Below are 19,396 nucleotides of genomic sequence, written 5' to 3' on the forward strand. Positions count from 1 at the left end.
CAGAATAAGTTATGTTAACTTACTTTTGAGTTGTGCGTCGCATTCGCACTTATTAGTGTTGTCAAAAATAAGACGAGAGATTCGACTCAGTCGAGGTCTTCCGTGGAGGAAGGTACTTTTGAGTTGTTTGGGGTATACTCTAAACTTTTTTTTGCGTGTATTGTTAATTTAAAATATTTGCTAGCTCCGAATGCTATAATATCCGGTTTGAAAATTCCTATGATATCCGGTTCTTTTACAATAAACTGCATTAACATCTGGCAGAAAGAAAAAAGTTATGGTCAATTGATCGTCGATTTTGGTGAATCGGAGAGGGCTTGGTAGTTTGAAGGTTGATCAATAATCTGTCATTGTCAAAAGTAGGGACTTCTCAGTTCCAGGAACATTCGCGACGACAGCTTTGCAGCTCTTGCCAAATATGTAATATCCGCCAGAAATTACTTTTGATCAAATATTCCCAGCTGGGAACCACTATGTGCCAGCCGTTTAAATTATTTACAGCTAATGAATCTTCGAAGAATTCCACTCAAACATAAAAGTAGTCCGCGTAAGATATTTTATGTTTTATTTCGCAATAGACTTTCTTTAATATACAACACTTGTATCTCTGTTTCATTCAGTAGCATAATTCACATCACATTCGCCTTAGATATTTTATTTTTAATTATTCATTACAATTATCTGTATGCCTGTATATTCAGCTTAACCGGATTTTAGAGAAACATTGTAACTAATTTATTGGATAACATGTTTCTGTTCTGCTCTCTGTACAACCGTCCTGCTCAGTCCAATTTCGTTATAAATATTAGTTGTTTCAATACTTTTGTTGTTAGATGGTATGCCTTTCGCTAGCCGAGTGGTATTGTTCTAAATTTCTTCTAACTGCTAGTTGTTTTAATTTTTTGAATTTTTATAGCTACTATTAGACAGGGAAGCAAGTTTTTTCAGTACAAAAAATAGCTAACTTTCGATTCAATGTTCGCCTATTTTACCCCGTCTAAGCTGATTCTCATTTGTACAAAATTATATGTTTATTTTGGTTAAAAAATGCGCGTCTCCATAAATTTCATGGCAGTACACACCCCTATATTCATTTCCCATTTTCATTTTCGATCACGTATCGTCCATTCTTTTTCCCCATTTGGGCCATCGATTGGCATATTTTCGTCTATGAACACCACTATCACGACCATAAACACACAAACGCTGCTCGTATTTCTTCCATCAGTGTGCATATTTCTTTCCATATCTATTAGGGATAGCGAGGAGTAGGATTGCGGGGGGAGAAGCATTGAAAGCACTTGAACTGAACCTGAAACTGTACAACATTGATCCCCCGTAGCCTCCAAACCCTCAGATTTCGTCGTTCTGTGTTTTTCTTCAGCCGTTGAATCCCCTAGAATCATATAACACTACCTCTACCGAGGACTTGAGTCCAGGATTCCCACACCGTGTCACCAAGCAGCAGCAGCCGAGTTCGAAACCAACTCGCAGCATCAGTTGGTTCCGGGTGTTTCAAATTGTGAAGATGGTTGCAGTGATAAGGGAAACTAGCACGACTACGACGACGACGACCACCAAATTGGGGCCGCCTTGGCCGGTGTCTAGAAGTTTGCTGGACGTGCCAGTAAGCCACCAGCAGCTCGCCAGTTGTAGCATCCATTTCGCTACCGGGATCCGTGGCCAGAGCGAGTAGTGGCGGTGGGACGATGCGGCGGATGATACTGAGGGAGAAAAAAAAATCAGAAAAAAAGGAAAATTGGTTACCTTTAATACGTTTCGTTGCACTGCTGCTGAAGCTAGAATTTATTTTGATAGGAAAAAAGCGGATTATTGGATGCTGGAAACGGCGCTCCAGTGGCAATGTGAGAAATAGTTCTGGAACAGAATTTTCGCTCATGCTGGACACCCTGTAGGACACGTGTACAGATGTAATACATAGAATTGATGATCAACACAGCAGGGTCGAGTGGTTCCTAAGCAATTCTGACTCGGTATTGGAAGTGGTGCAACATAATGGCTAGTGAGGATTCGTTCTAAAATCGTTTTTCAATTTCCCATTAGGGACATTTTTAAATTGGGCGGTACAATTGCTTTACTCTAACCAATGCTGAGATCTGAAATATAATGGTTTCAAATCGCGCCGTAAGCGTATGAATAGGAATTATGTTCAGAACAAAGTTTTGAAAATACATCCATCACATATAGCTTCAAGAAAGCTCCAATCGGCGTAACGTTACTAGCTACCTTGAGGGTAAATCATATATCTGGATCCATCATAAGTTGAAATAGCTGTTTTTAAACCATTAAAACAAGTCTTGGAGAAACACTTTTCTAGGACCGCCCACCCCATACACACACACTAAGGTTGGCGAAAGGAAAATGTATCATAGCCACTAATCATCAGAGCTTACGACATCATTAATTTTAATGACTATCGTAAAACAATTTTGTTTACGAATTTTATTACTTCCGCAAAACCATCATCATGGGCATTAGCGAAGCTAGGCGGCAGAGTATTGAAAGTCATTTGTAATCTTTTATGTTTTTTTTTGCATGAATTAAACTGAGAGATGTGTCAAAAAAGGTGTAGTAAAGTTGTTATTATAAGCATTCGCGTTTGATTGGTCAAGATAAATGAGGGTAGATTCGTTTTCGAGCTCTCCATCGAGACAGAGGTTGTTTTTTCTAGTCCGTAGTGCTGTGTGAGGCGATAAAGAATAGAGTTAATCCGCATTCAAGGTTATTTTGCCAGTTCGGTTCGGTCCTCAGTCTTTTGTTCGCGTGTGAGGATTAAACAATAGCCAGCTGTATAAGCTGGATCGGTTCGTCGTTGGACACCAGTTTAAAGCTAAGTGGTTTTTGTCTTTTGTAACACATTTATTGCTTTCTTCCGTCTGCGCGGACGTTGACCCCGTGCGTTGACGTTTTCTATGGTTCCCTCTCCGGATGGTCAAATGGAAGTTGAATCGGGTTCAACTTCTAAGGCTCCCCCCCCGGCCCAAATGCTATCCAGAACTCTCAACTGGTCCATTTGTGGTCTTCTTTCGGCCCAAGACTAAATCACTGAATCTTCTTCAGATTTCTAGAGACCTGACGGAACGGTTCTCGGCTGTGACAGAAATTTCAAAGGTCCGCTCGGACAAGATAAGGGTGTTGCTAGCCAACTGAAAGCAGGAAAACGATATTGCTTGCTGTGAGCACTTTACGCGGGATTATAACGTGTATATTCCAGCTGTAAAAGTACAATCCGAAGGCGTCGTAACCGATGAGAGTTTGACGTGCGAGGATCTGCTGAAGTACGGGGTTGGCCGTTTCAGAGACCGCTTACTTCAGCCAGTGAAAATACTTGAGTGCAAACGTTTTCACTCAGTAGTAGTTGCGGGGGATGGTTCAAAAACGTACCCCCAATCAAACTCTTATCGGGTGACCTACGCTGGTACCGCTTTGCCAAATTTCGTCCTCTTGCACAAGGTTCGTCTGCATGTGCGTCTGTTTGTGCCGCGGGTCATGAATTGCACAAAGTGTAAACAACTGGGTCACACAGCCACCCATTGTAGCAATAAGGGCCGCTGTGGAAAATGCGGGGAGAATCATATAGATGATTCGTGCAGTAAGCAAGCCGAAAAGTGTCCTTACTGTGCGGAGAGTCTGCATGATATCTCGGCATGTCCCGCGTACAAACTACGCGGGGATAAACTGAAACGTTCTCTTGCGGGACGATCCAAACATTCTTTCGCAGAAATGTTAAAGAATGCTACGCCACCATCCTCAGCAAATATCTATACTCACTTGCCTCCTGACGAGGGCGAGGCTGGTAACCCACAAGAGGGAACATCTACTAGGGTGCCTAGAATTTATAGGAAGAGGAGGAACATTTCCTCTCGTAAAGTTCCTTGTAAAGGCCAGAAGGTGTCCCTTGACGGGGCTCCGAAAGTGACATCTATTGGAAGTGTTGCAACCAAACCGAAGCAATTAGCTCCTGGTCTCGGAGGATTAAGCTCAGAGAAGGAGCTCCCAGCACTTCCAGGAACATCAAAAATCCCAAGTGTTGCTTTGTTTCAGTTCGAGAGTAATCACAGCACTGGAATTATAAAACTCTCGGACATAGTGGACTGGATAATAAAAACTTTCAATATTACTGATCCTATTAAAAGTCTTATGTTAGCTTTTCTCCTTACAGTGAGAACAATTTTGAAGCAGTTGACTACTAAATGGTCCCTCCTCTCAGCGATTGTATCCTTCGATGGCTAACTCATCCAACGAGGTCACGGATTTGATCACTGTTCTACAGTGGAATTGCAGAAGTATCATCCCGAAAATCGATTCCCTCAAAATTTTAATAAATAATTTGAGTTGCGATGCATTTGCATTATGTGAAACTTGGTTACTTTCGACATAGATCTCAACTTCCACGACTTTAATATTATTCGCCTGGATCGAGACACCCCCTATGGAGGAGTGCTTTTGGGGATCAAAAAGTGCTATTCCTTCTACAGAATTAACCTTCCCTCGATAACAGGTATTGAAGTTGTCGCTTGTCAAGTAACAATCAAAGGCAAAAGCCTTTGCGTAGCTTCCATATATATTCCCCCCAACACTGCGGTTGGGCACCGACGACTACAAGACATCTTAGAATCCCTGCCAGCACCGCGACTAGTTTTACTCTCACGGTACAGCATAGGGTTGCCTCTATGATGATAACCGGTCTTCCTTAATTCAGGATCTTTGCAATAACTTCAATTTGACAATTTTAAACACGGGTGAAATGACAAAGATTCCTGCTCCTCCAGCGCGCCTTAGACTTGTCCCTTTGCTCAACATCGCTGCGGTTAAATTGCACGTGGAAGGTAATTTCTGATCCCCACGGCAGCGACCATCTGCCGATTGTAGTCTCAATCAATAACGGTTCAAAGCCATTGAAATCAATCAATATTTCGTATGACCTCACACGAAATATCGATTGGAAGAGCTATGCTGCCGCGATATCCGACAACATCGAATCTACCCAAAAACTTCCTCCGGAGGAAGAGTACAGCTTTTTGGTTGGCTTGATTCTCGACAGCGCGAATCAAGCTCAGACTAAGCCAGTACCCGGCGCGACCATACAAAAACGCTCTCCTAATCCGTGGTGGGAGAAAGAGTGCTCAGACGTGTACGCGGAGAAGGCCGCCGCGTATAAGACCTTCCGGGACGACGGGTTACTCGCTAGCTATCGACAACATGCGACGTTAGAAGCGCGAATGAAGAGTTTGATGAAAGCCAAGAAACGTAGTTACTAGCGCCGGTTCGTTGACGGACTAACGAGAGAAACATCGAAGAGCACTCTTTGGGGCACGGCCCGGCGTTTGCGAAACCGAAACAGTACTAACGAGAGTGCAGAATATTCAAACCGTTGGATATTCGATTTCGCCAAGAAGGTTTGTCCGGATTCCGCCCCGGCACAGAAGATTTACCGCGCCGCGTCTCCTCACGATAGCGCGAACGAAACACCTTTTTCGATGGTGGAGTTCTCACTTGCTCTCTTGTCGTGTAACAATAAAGCTCCGGGGCCAAACAGAATCAAATTCAACTTGTTGAAGAATCTGCCTGACTCTGCTAAGAGACGCTTGTTGAACTTATTTAATAAGTTTCTCGAGGCTAACATTGTCTCACTCGATTGGAGACAAGTGAAGGTCATCGCCATCCAAAAGCCAGGAAAACCAGCCTCCGACCACAATTCGTACCGTCCGATCGCAATGCTATCCTGTATCTGGAAGTTGTTCGAGAAAATGATCCTATCCCGCCTCGACAATTGGGTCGAAGCAAATGGCTTACTGTCAGATACACAATTTGGCTTTCGCAAAGGCAAAGGGACGAACGATTGTCTTGCGTTGCTCTCAACTGAAATTCAAATGGCCTATGCTAGCAAAGAGCAGATGGCATCAGTGTTCCTAGATATTAAGGGGGCTTTTGATTCAGTTTCGATCAACATTCTGCACCAGCATGGTCTTTCAGCGACTTTAAACAACTTTTTACTAAACTTGTTGTCGGAAAAGCACATGCATTTTTCGCATGGTGACTTATCGACATCACGATTTAGCTACATGGGCCTTCCCCGGGGCTCATGTCTAAGCCCCCTGTTATACAATTTCTACGTCAACGACATTGATGAATGTCTTGACAATTCCTGCACGTCAAGGCAACTTGCAGACGATGGCGTGGTGTCTGTTACGGGACCCAAAGCTGTCGATCTACAAGGACCATTACAGAATACCTTGGAAAATTTGTCTGCTTGGGCTATTAAGCTGGGTATCGAATTCTCCACGGAGAAAACTGAGATAGTTGTATTTTCAAGGAAGCGTGAACCAGCACAACTACAGCTTATATTAATGGGTCAAACCATCGCTCAGGTCTTCACAGTAAAATATCTAGGGGTCTGGTTCGACTCGAAAGGTACTTGGGGATGCCATATTCGGTATCTGAAACAGAAATGCCAGCAAAGGATCAACTTTCTTCGTACAATAACCGGAACATGGTAGGGTGCCCACCCAGGAGACCTAATTAGGTTGTATCAAACAACGATACTGTCGGTAATGGAATACGGATGCTTCTGCTTTCGCTCCGCCGCGAACATACATTTCATCAAACTCGAAAGAATTCAGTATCGTTGTTTGCGTATCGCCTTAGGGTGCATGCAGTCGACCCATACGATGAGTCTCGAAGTGCTGTCGGGCGTTCTCCTGTTGAAAAATCGATTTTGGGAACTCTCATATCGATTGCTCGTTCGATGCGATATCTTGAACCCGGTCGTGATTGAAAATTTCGAAAGGCTTGTTGAGCTCAATTCTCAGACCCGTTTCATGTCCCTGTACTTTGACTACATGGCGCAGAATATTAACCCTTCTTCTTACAATCCCAACCGTGTGCATTTCATAAATACTTCTGAATCTACTGTTTTCTTCGACACATCCATGAAAGACGAGATTAGTGGAATTCCAGACCGCATACGCCCACAAGTGGTTCAAAACATTTTTATAATAAATTCCGAGAAGTCGACTGTTCTAACATGTTTTATACTGACGGAAGGGTCCACTGGCTTCGGTATTTTCAATCAAAAGTTCACCGCCTCCTACAAACTCAGTGACCCCGCTTCAGTTTACGCCGCAGAACTAGCTGCCATTCAGTATACCCTTGGAGTCATTGAAACATTACCCGCAGGCCATTACTTCATCGTTTCGGATAGCCTCAGTTCCATTGACGCTATTCGCTCGATGCAACATGGAAAGCATTCCACGTATTTTTTGGGGAAAATACGGGAGCTACTGAGTGCTTTATCTGACAATTCTTTCCAGATTACCTTGGTATGGGTCCCTTCTCATTGCTCCATTCCGGGCAATGAGAAGGCAGACTCCTTAACTAAGGTGGGTTCCTTAGAAGGAGACGTTTACGAAAGACAAATTTGCTTCAGCGAATTTTTCAGTATTACTCATCAGAGAACCCTCGAAAGTTGGCAAACTTCGTGGAGCAGTGGGGAGCTGGGAAGGTGGCTACATTCGATAATCCCTAAGGTATCGACGAAACCTTGGTTCAAGGGGATGGATGTGGGTCGTGACTTCATTTGTGTGATGTCCCGACTCATGGCAAACCATTACACGCTGGATGCACATCTCCGCCGTATTGGGCTCGTGGATAGTGGTATCTGCGCTTGTGACGACGGCTATGACGACATCGAGCACATTGTCTGGGCGTGCACCGAGTACAGTTCCGCCAGGTCTCGGCTAATGGATACCCTGCGGGCCCGAGGAAGACCAACTAACGTTCCGGTTCGAGATGTGCTGGCAAGCCGCGATATCCTCTATATGTCCCTTATATATATATATATATATATATATATATATATATATATATATATATATATATATATATATATATATATATATATATATATATATATATATATATATATATATATATATATATATATATATATATATATATATATATATATATATATATATATATATATATATATATATATATATATATATATATATATACACACTCAAGTTTTTTTTTACGCGGTTTTTTTTTTGCGCGGTATTTTTTTACGCGGTTTTTTTTACGCGGATTTTGAAATTTACGCGGTTTTCATTTACGCGGATTTTGAAATTTACGCGGTTTTCATTTACGCGGATTTTGAAATTTACGCGGTTTTCATTTACGCGGTTTTTGAAATTTACGCGGTTTTCATTTACGCGGATTTTGAAATTTACGCGGTATCTATCAATGAGGTTCCCTTTATCGCGGATTCTTAAATTTAAGTGGTCTTCATTTACGCGGATTTTGAAATTTACGCGGTTTTCATTTACGCGAATTTTGAAATTTACGCGGTTTTCATTTACGCGGATTTTGAAATTTACGCGGTTTTCATTTACGCGGATTTTGAAATTTACGCGGTTTTCATTTACGCGGATTTTGAAATTTACGCGGTTTTCATTTACGCGGTTTTCATTTACGCGGCTCGTATCCCCCGCGTAAAAAAAACCTGAGTGTATATATATATATATATATATATATATATATATATATATATATATATATATATATATATATATATATATATATATATATATATATATATATATATATATATATATATATATATATATATATATATATATATATATATATATATATATATATATATATATATATATATATATATATATATATATATATATATATATATATATATATATATATATATATATATATATATATATATTATACACCTTTGTGAAAACCATCAATATACAAGTCTAACTGCCCCTTTTTATTTTCCTTATCATTCTCAGAACCCTCTTCCACCTGTATCAAAGCATCTGTATCGAATGAGCCAACAAACACGGGACCTACGACACGAACATAACACGCTTGTAGCCGATCCACATCTGAGCCGTACTACGAAATCGTCTGGAAAAACCCCTGCCATCTTGAGGAGGACCACCCGGCGTCCCAGTATATGATTCCCCTGATGAAGGCCACCCGAGTTTGTAATCCATCCGTTGATCTCACGATGCCTGAAACTGAAATAATTTTCGCTCCCTGCCATCTTTGTCTACCCTCCCTTCCCTCACTCTTATACCCAGAAGTAACACCCCTACCCCCCCCCCCCCCAATATCTTCACGAAGCATTTAGCTCTTCTTGTCTCTTCTAGTTTTAACTATTATATTATATAATCTCGTTGAAAATGCCCAACTCTACTACCCACAAAAATAACTATAATTACGAATCTTTACAAAATTCAATCATGCCCTCTAGTTATTCCTACTTTTAAGATAGTCGTAAAAAATTGTCCCCCTTAGTTAAACATTATTTGCTCCAATAATCTCACTGATAAAAATGTCAAACCATATTGCCACAAAAACTAAATGACCCCCCTAATCTTACGAAAATAATATTATCCCCTTGTGTAGATATATAATATTGCTATAAAATCGCATTAGTATTATTTTAAAAAAATCAATATGTAATCCTCTAGTTTTAAGCAATTTAAAATGTAAAACAAAACAAAATTGGCACCTTTAAGCTAACGCAACGTGCCTTATCAAATAAACGATTTGAATAAAAAAAATTCATTAGAGTTTGAACGTCCGATTTTCTCGCTATAGTTGAGTTTCCAGCACTTCTTGAGTCAACGGCTACGGACGGTTCTGATTTTAGGAAAACTTCCTTCTAGGACGATAGCATCCTTGTAGGCATATGTTCGGTTATTGAAGGTTCCACAACCTTTGACTGCGACGTAGCGCTAGTTGAATTTGAGGTATCCATCAGTCTGTTCATGTTGCTTTCACATACATTCGTAGGACTTAATTTAACATCGATTACAGATTTTCGAATTGCAGTGGGAGTCAGAGAAGCTGTTAATCGTGAATCCGCGGACATTTTTGACATTGTATAGTCAGTTGTTTGTTGTTGTGTTGCCTCCTGGTTCAACACGAGTACAGAACTCTGCAGGGTGTTTGATTTTTCTACAAGATGTTTGCGTGTAGCTGTAGGAGTAGAAAGCTGTTTAGTCTAAGGAGTAGTTAACAGTGACTCCGTAGATAATTTCGATACTGCAGTCGAAGGTTTTCCTTGCTGTATTGTTTCCTGGTTCAACACGAGCACAGAACTTTTCAGAATGTCTTATTTTTGCACAATATTTTCTCGTGTAGCTGTAGGAGTAGAAGATTGTTCCTGTTTAGTCTGAGGAGTAGTTAACTGTAAATTCGTAGATAAATTTGACGCTGTAACCAAAGGTTTTCGTTGTTGTATTGACTCCTGATTCAACACGAGTGTAGAACTCAGCAGGGCGGTTGTCTCTTATTCAATATCTTTACGTATAGCTGTACGAGTTTAAGACTGTTCCTGTTTATTAGCGTTAAGATCTTTTGAAAATTCGATCGAAGATGTATGTACACGGAAAAATAAAACAACCCGCAGAATAAGTTCTTTTAACTTAAATTTAGGTAGTTTTGAGTCTTGCGTCGCTTTCGCACTTATTAGTGTTGTCAAAAACAAAGAGAGAGATTCGACTTAGTCGAGGCCTTCCATGGAATAAGGTACTTTTGAGTTGTTTGAGGTATGCTCAAAATTAGGTAGATTCAACTTAAATTTAGGAATATTTAACTCGAGGTTGAGTATAAAAAATATGTCAATGAGTTGTGATTTTTGCCGTGGTTACAGGGAAACTAACTTTAACACGGTTTACCTAATTTTACCTTATTCCACGATACCCCGAGATTGAGTCAAAAGATCTCAACTTTTGGTAGTTTTTCATATCCGTGCATGTTTTTATATGGAGTTTTCCACGTGGTATCATTCGGTTTAACTACATCAACACATCGTCGCTGTTGTGCTATCTTATGACAAACGCCATTTTGGGGTAAACTGAGTTAGATATGCCACATTACTTGTTTGAAAAATCTCTACAAAGTTGCGTTTTCAGAATTTAGAAATTCTACTTGGTTACTTAGATATAGCTAGAAACATGATGAAAAATTGGGAGTTTTTTGCTTCAAATCACTATATCTAGGGATTGGCTCAAGTTATATTGAAGTTTCAGACGGTTTTATGTGTGAAAATGTCTGAGGAACACAATGGCATAAACATTTTCGAAGGAAAATTATACGAGTTGTGAGAAAAACACAGTTTTAGTTTTGAACTGGAAATAAAAGATATTTGGCAACACTGTAATCAAGAATAACCATTTTTTCTAGATTCCCTGACTCATTTCCTTTAAAATGCATTTCACCGAATGTTTATAGACCATATGAACCCAAAGATATGAATAAAAGTTAAAAAGTGATGATTTTTTTCTATGGAAAATTTTCCATGCACGATTATGACACGTCATACAAATTTTGTCATCAATACACGCCTATGACACGTGTGAGTGCGATTTTTGTTTACATTCATAGTAAAAACTCTCAACATAGTCAACCGATCTTCGTAATATTTGAGAGATTAATGCAGAATAGATAGAAGCATCAATTGTCTTCTTTGGATTGTTTATACCATTTACAAGTTTCAAGATATTCAATCTCAAACTTTAAAAATCGTTTTTCTCGAAATGTGCTAAATGGCGCTTGTCATAAGATAGCACAACAGCGACGACATGTCGCCTCAGAAGACACTCTCAAACCTGAAGCAATATCACAAGTAGTTGTACTATTTCCACCGATCAGACCCACTTTCGTTACTAGTGATGATACATTTTTAGGGTGGTAGTACATCAACACAGTTGCGGAATTAGGCTACCTTTTTCAGAAAATAGAAATACTCCTAAGCTTTTCCCTAAAATTCAAATGGCAGTGTACACTAGACTGCCCAGAAAAATAATGAATTTTTGAAAACTTAATCGGCCCACCCCTGAGTCGATTACTAGTCCCACCAGGAGTACTTGCACCAAATTTGAAGCAAATCGGACAAGTCTAGCTACCTGACCAACGTGCCTGAAGTTTGTATGGGATTTTTCGACGTTCTACATGGAGAAACCTCACTAAATCGCATTTTTGCCGCTAGATGGCACTGTATGCATCGTATTACCACTGTGAGTGAAAATAAGAAAGATAATTTAATTATCTACAACTTTGTTGAAGACTGCTAGTCAATCCGGCTTTGTTAAAAGAAGTTATTAAACTTTTAACGTAGTGATGTCTTAGTCAGTTTTCTATGGGGCCTAGCAGTGCATGGTTGTGTATCAGTACTCGATTTCCACGAACTAAACATTTTTGTGAAATAACCGTTAGATTTAGCTCAATAGTATGTTCAGAAGAGTTGTAGTAAATAATACGAGTCATGTTTTGGTTAGATAGTTTTAGTTCCACATTGTACCGCGTGAAGGGCGCCAGTACTAACTTTTCATAGAAGAGAGATAGAATATCGAAATGTTCGGAAGAATTATTGAAAAATGCCTGCTCTACAACTTCGTAGAAGACACCTAATATCTATCTCTTTCCGTTGAAAAGTTAGTGTTGGCGCCCTCTATGTGGTACAATGATGAACTAAAATTTTCTAAATTTAATTTTAATAACTTCTTTTAACAAAGCCGGATTGACTAGTAGTCTTCGACAAAGTTGTAGACAATTAAATTATCTTTCTTATTTTCACTTACAGTGATAATACGATACATACAGCGCCACCTAGCGGCAAAAAGGCGAGTTAGTAGGGTTTCTCCAAGTAAATTGTCGAAAAATATCATACAAACTTCAGACACGTTGGTCCGGTAGCTGGACTTGTCTGATTCGCTTCAAATTTGGAACAAGTACCCCTTGTGGGACTAGGAATCGACACAGGGGTGGGCCGATAGGGGTCATTTTATTCTGCCACTCTAGTGTACACTCTCCAACCAACTAAAATTTTAGCGAAAATCGACTTTTTAACTTCAAAGTGCAGCGAAAAATTTAAATGAATTATGTGGACGCATACAGTGAAAAATTGCAAAACGATTGGTCTAGTATATTTTGTATTATGATATACAACGCATAACAAGTTTTTTTTCAGGGGCCTCCAGAGATGCAATTTCAATCGCCCCATTTTGCAGTATTTTGCAATGTAGAAAATTTTGGTCAATTGTTGCGTGATTCTATGAAAATCAGCCAGGTTTTCGCTGAAGATCTGCGTACAGCAATACATACAAAAAATGCAAACTCAATAATTCTCGAACCAACCGTTTTTTCTATGCGAGCAACCATTCATAGTGATCGAGTGGACAGTATTAACAACGCAAGCATATGCTCACTCGCCTGGTGAAAGGTACGGACTAATCATGGCGCAGATAATTACTACTTTAACAAAGTCAATTTTGCTCGTTAAAATAATTGTGCATTCTAGGAATTTTGCTACGGAATTGCAGTGGTAATTTCCAAAAGGAATGCGTGAAAATCTAACTATTGCATTCAGTACAACAACAGCAATTCAAGTTTAAAAGGTTTCACCTGTTACTGATATCAAAAAAATATCGATAGATTACATAATGAAATTTGAGAGTAATTTCATGCATATGTATCCTAGTGGACCAGGTAGGGATTTATCGATTTGCTTTTAAGCCATTTTTATTAACAATCCAATAAGAAATTGGAATATGGAAAAAAACTTCTTCATCGCAATTTGAAAAAAAAATTGACATTCTTAGACGTGCTTCCGCTGTGTATCTTGCATTTACAATTTAAAAAAATGGCCTGACGTCTTTTATCAAAACAGATATATTTATTAATTGTATCACACTTGTTTCAGAACTTGAAAAGAATATTTGACAGGTTTCACCATACTCTCGAAAAAAAGTCCTAAAATTGTTCTTTTTTATAACTCGCATGGCGGATGGCTACATTGGCTTCAAATAAAACGTAAAGAATGTGTTATAGAATACCACGATGAAATTTCGTCAGCTGGGGACTATTTGAACAGATGAACCCACTTACCTTCATCTTTGTCACTCATGAAGGAAAAGTGCACTCCGTTATCACTATTGGATAACACCCGCACCTGCGGGTAGTTTTCATCAGCCACCTGCTGGGCGCTTCGTTCGTACAGATCGAATATCCTGGCAGTGCATTTTACCTGCAATGGAAGAGAAAATCAGAACAGAACATCAGTGAAATTGAATTGCGACATTATCGCCATCATCATCAGCATCATCATCGCCGTCATTATACTCATGAAGGTAAGCTTTGATCGGTGCACAAAAGGACCCAGTTGGTGCCTTAATGGATATCAGAAGAGATATAGAGGCTCTCAACAGAGTGCTACATTGATCTCAACATCATCATCGTGGCCGGTTACATTGATCTCTCTACCAGGTTAATCCTGCATAATGAAGTATATTCATTAGTGGAAACCGACGCCCTGTTAAAAGTTAATGGGTGACCGTAAGTACAGGTCGGTTCATTCAAAGCCAGCCCGTCCGTAGTATCCTTGTGCATCATATCGCCGGATGGATCGCTGTATAGCTTGGTATATCCTCCTACAACATCGCCTCACAAGATCAAGCGAAAGCCACAAAAGCTGGTACTCTTTGCCGTGGTAGTCACAACCATTACCTACCATTGCGGAATCGGACCTATCCTTTTCGATAAATAGAAATACTCCTAAGCTCTTGCATAAAATTCAAATTGCAGTATACACATTCCAATCAACCGAAATGAGCTTCGTTCATCCGCAAAACAGATTATCACGGATATAACAGAGGATTTTTTCCACCCACAGAACACGCGCATTCATTGGAAAAAAGAGTTTCGAACAGGAAAAAAAATGCCGCACGCAAAAATTGCACAACCTTCAGTTTCATGATGTGCATTGGTGCGAGTGGGGTTTTGTAGTACTCATACCGACCGGTTCCCCAATGTGCCTTTGAAAGGTATAAACATACTAGAGCGTATACGCGAGGATATGGGTTAAACGCAAAACTGAAGGGTCCGTATTGGGCGAAAACGATCGAGTTTTTTTATTTAATTAAAAATACGTGCAAACGTGGGCAGCGCCAAATTTCTACTGTACTAGAAAATACGAACAGTGTTTTGAACGTAATGGCAGTGATCCGAATCTTACGTACAGGCAGCGGTATCAGAGCAACAATGCGAAGGAGGCTCGAATTGATAGCAGAATAGAGAAAACGCTGCAAAACGAGATTATTTCCTCGAAAACCCATTTTTGAAGCTTTTGGAATGATTGAAGGTATTTAAACAATTCCAGCTGCACTTTGAACATGGGTCAAAAACGAATAAGCCAAAATTTAAATAAAGCGAGGACCACATATCAAGAATCCTGGCAACTATGTTCAGAATCTGGAGACAGCAACAACAACACCATTTTCGGGTAAAGATTGTATTTGCTATAGAATTGAGCATTGCAAGATAACGTCATATGAATAACAATGCTTGAAAAAATGACAGTTCAGCGAGCTTGCTTACATGGTGTCAGAATTCGAACCAAGTTTCTTGTATTGGGTGGAATCAAAAATTTTCTATGTCCACGTAAACAAGTTCTCTGAACTGTCAGAAAAGTGAGGTTATATATTTTCATGCAATGTTTTATATTACATGAAAATGTATAACCTCACTTTGGTGACAGTTCAGAGAGCTTGTTTACATGGACACCATGTAAACAAGCTCGCTGAACTGTCATTTTTTCGAGCATTTTACTCATATAACGTTATCTTGCAATGTCCCACAGTAATATACACAAACATGTAGGTTTACATTGAGCTTCCTACCATTTTCCAATGGAGGCACTGAAATCTCTGTCGCATCCCATTTGTACGAGTAAAGGAAAGAGATACCAGTCTTCTTCATATGTAGTCTTCGAATAAAACCATATTTTTCATTTCTTATATTTATATTCTTTTTTAGTTTATCTATGACAAAAATTTAATAGATATGAAATAACTTGTTTCAAACAAGAATAAGTAACGCTGACTGCACTGTAAAAAGCAACAACCCTGTCAAAAAAATGCGGACGAACATGGTCAGGCGATTTAAAAAGTTTGACGTTTTACTCAACTCGCCTGTGCTAATTGCCCCTAGGAACAAATGCAATTTGCGAATGCGATTTAAAGGTAATTTCAATACATAGACAAATTTTCTAGCGGCTGAAATGGACTTGGTTGTTTTTTGCGTTTTTCAAACATGGCGGTTCATGTTTGGCTTAAGTTTAAAATTGTTTTTTTTTTAAACAATTGGCACTTTCCCGCTTGTATTTTGTTTGTTAAGTGCACTTAATTTAGCCAAAGAATGTGGAATCGTGTGTAAGTATAGTGGAACAAGATCTCTGAGTCTAAATGAAAGTCAGATTGTGGTAAGTTTTGGTGTGCAATACGAATTTCACCATCGATTCTTCTTATAGTCTGGTGGTGATTACCTAGTGTACCGATAAATTTATGTGAGTAGATAGTGAATCCGAAAATAATTATTATTTTTAATTTTCATATCAGGCAATTAAGGGCGATTAAATGGCGCGTTCCCTGGGCGATTTAGGGGTGATTCAAGGGCGGGTAGAGCGGCAAAAAAATGACGGCGGCAAATCGCCCAAATGTTGCATATAAAATAGCCCCCTAATTGCCAGCAAATTGCTGACAAATTATAGAGCAATTAGCGCATCCGAGTTGGCAAATAGCCCCCCGCTAGCCAGCAACTTGCCCTTTTTGACTGGGAAAGAGCACCATGTTTCGACTTTAAAGGTGGCCTTAACACGTTTGACATGTCCTTCAACCATGAATAGTTACTGGCATCACTGAAGTTCCCAAAAGCTTTGTATGGGCTTCCCTCTTTACTTCTCATCACAATTGACTTATCCAGTTACGTTGGTATTGTGCCGTTTTGACGTTTGAATTGGGAGGAAAACAAATCGTTTACACGTCGGATTGAGTGAAAAAAAAAGATTCTGGGGTTAAGGAAAGGGCGGTAGTATAAAAATGCCGGATCTTAGTGTGTGTGTGTGTATATTAAACCTCAGATATCTCAATACTCTTATGCTTGGCTACAGTTGTTGACAGTCCGCCTGGCTACATTTTTTGACACTTCGCTAGTCCGTTTATAAAGTGTCTATACCGTGAGTATATTGCTACAAGTTACTACCAGTTACTTTTTACCCCAATGCACCCCGACTTTCATTCGAAATTTATTTGAAATTCAATCCAAATGAAACCATGTCGGCTTCCATTCGTGTTCCTGTTTCCTGGCATCATTCAGCAAGCGCGGGTACGTGGCTCGGGTGGTAAGTGAGAATTGCTGAACTCCAATTCCTCCAACCCGTCATCAAACTCCCGCAAAGTACCGGTTCCGCGCCAATACGATGAAGTTTCGAGAGCGGCACTGGAAAAACCGATTCCCAGCATTGTATAAAATAATAACAGCGAACACAAAAAGAAACAAAAGTTCAATACATATCAAAGTAAATTTTCACCAAATTGCAATATTTGCAGCAGAGCTCCGTACCACATATTGAAGTGGGATAGGGATAAACGAGAGACCCTTATTCACGATAACAAAACAAACAAGCTAGATATGTTGCAGTCGTTAGAGAGCTGGAAAATAAATTTCATTCGATTGGATGCCGATCCACAAGAGCATGATTGAGTAGGAGGGAGGCGAGCGTTTTCGCGGAAAGAGGAGTTTTTTTACGAGTGCTACGAATATTGCGCGAATAATATAACTGCCATCACTGGATGTGTGTTTCGTGAAATGGGGGAAGGGTAACATGGATGGCGGTGTGTGCTGTACCGCAAACAAAAAAGATCTTTAGTTTTATGAGCTTCGAATTGTGTTCGCAAATTGCTGACGTGTTTGTGTTAAATTTCGATTGACCGTGGGGGAAGAGAGGGGGATTGTACAAATAAACCGCTCTCATCGTACACAGGTGTTCGCTGAAAGTAGGAACAAATTTGCATGTATAGTATTTTTTTGTGTTTGAATAGTGAATTGGGCAGCAGATTTCGATATAGCTCTATTATCATGGTTTTGAAGTGAACAGTCCCAAAAATAATTAATTTTGAACAGAAATTCTGCTCAATTATACCTAGCTTCAGCCCAGCCCTAGCCCTACAGGTCTATAGCTATTTTTTGTTCAGACTGTTAAAAGAGACTAACGCCGACTTGGACCTTCGTAGTGTTGAATTCATATTTTTCTTTCCACAGTAGTGTCTATCCCGAGATAAACTATCATTTCGTTGATTTGTTCCTATACGTCAAACACACAGGAGAGCGAACGAAACAAAAATGAACGCCAAACCGTTTTTTTCGCTTGCACTAATGCAAAGTGAACATGCGCGAAATTCGGCGCACGGCAGGAATGTCACGATGTGGATTTAGAAAAGATTCGCAATACACCAAGCAACTAAACCTTAATTACTTATATCTCCATATTCTCATCCTCCAGCGAACATTGTTTTGGTATTACTTCGTGAGGAATTGTGCTCTTGTACCTCTTCTTTCTTTGAGTAAATTGTTTTTTGGCGTTCGTTGAACCATTCTGCTCCTAGCTCGGTCCGTTTCTTCGACCCATTTAGCTCTTGTTTTGTCCTTATCTACTCAAGTATTCCTCGGTAGTGAATTTACCCTACTTCGATGGAGAGGACCCCGGTTGTAGACTTTCTCCAGACACAGAATTCGAGATTTCCCTCCGATGGCGTCTTGATTCTCATCCTCTACTGTTGATAGCACGCTGTTTGACCCGTGCAACTTCTGGCTGTCACTAATGTTGGAAGCTGTCGTTAGCCGATCAGGAGATGCCGACCAAAAACTTTCGCAAGGTTTTTTCACCGACTCACTCGTTCCTATGCTTCTGCTAGGTGGCGTTACTGACTTTCGGTTCATTTCGTCACTTTCACTGATGTTCCGACAGCTCTTCTGACGGTCTTCCAGGTGCCAGACAAGGTTTACATTCTGCGGTGTTTTCTCGTTATTTATTCACTCCGGATAAAAAAGTAATACCGCGTGTCCGAACCGATAAAGGTTTATTAGACACACGTGATCAAACGGGAACTGCGTCGTGTATAAGATCCTTTCTTCGTGTTTCTTATTTACCCAGATCTAAAGAATTGATATGAGTCGGGTAGTCCACCTTGCTTATTCCGCTGTATCTCAATCTCTCTGCCATTTGGCTATTCAGGCCATTCGCTATCCTCCAAACATGACTACCGTACATCAGTATCGATGACGTTACGATGACTAGAAAATGCCCGGGGTGTGCTGTTGAAGCTATCGCCGACTTCTTGCAGTCATAATCAACATGGATGTTAAAGTCTAGCCGGTCATTAGCTGTTTCAGTGTCCGCTTTGAGTCTATGATGTGTTCCCCGACAGTGATTTCTGCGCGCTTCGCAGTTGCGGTCTAGTTCATCCCTTGCATCCAATTTTCGATTAGGTCAATTCCCTCC

General features: G+C 40.0%; 1 protein-coding gene across 2 annotated transcripts in view; it reads right to left on the bottom strand.

Annotated features, from left to right (window-relative positions):
• Positions 1 to 548: 548 nt before the first annotated feature.
• LOC131679575 (uncharacterized) overlaps positions 549 to 19,396 on the bottom strand; it is a 174,912-nt gene continuing 156,064 nt past the window's right edge. For both annotated transcript variants that reach the window (XM_058960315.1, XM_058960323.1), the window contains exons 6-7: positions 13,948 to 14,086; positions 549 to 1,724 (exon numbers count right to left, since the gene is read on the bottom strand). In XM_058960315.1, the coding sequence (XP_058816298.1) occupies positions 1,516 to 1,724; positions 13,948 to 14,086 (348 nt within the window). In that variant the 3' untranslated portion in view covers positions 549 to 1,515. The remainder of the gene's footprint in view (positions 1,725 to 13,947; positions 14,087 to 19,396) is intronic.

This window comes from Topomyia yanbarensis, chromosome 1, assembly GCF_030247195.1.
Source record: "Topomyia yanbarensis strain Yona2022 chromosome 1, ASM3024719v1, whole genome shotgun sequence".
In the NCBI taxonomy this organism is placed as follows: Eukaryota; Metazoa; Arthropoda; class Insecta; order Diptera; family Culicidae; genus Topomyia; species Topomyia yanbarensis.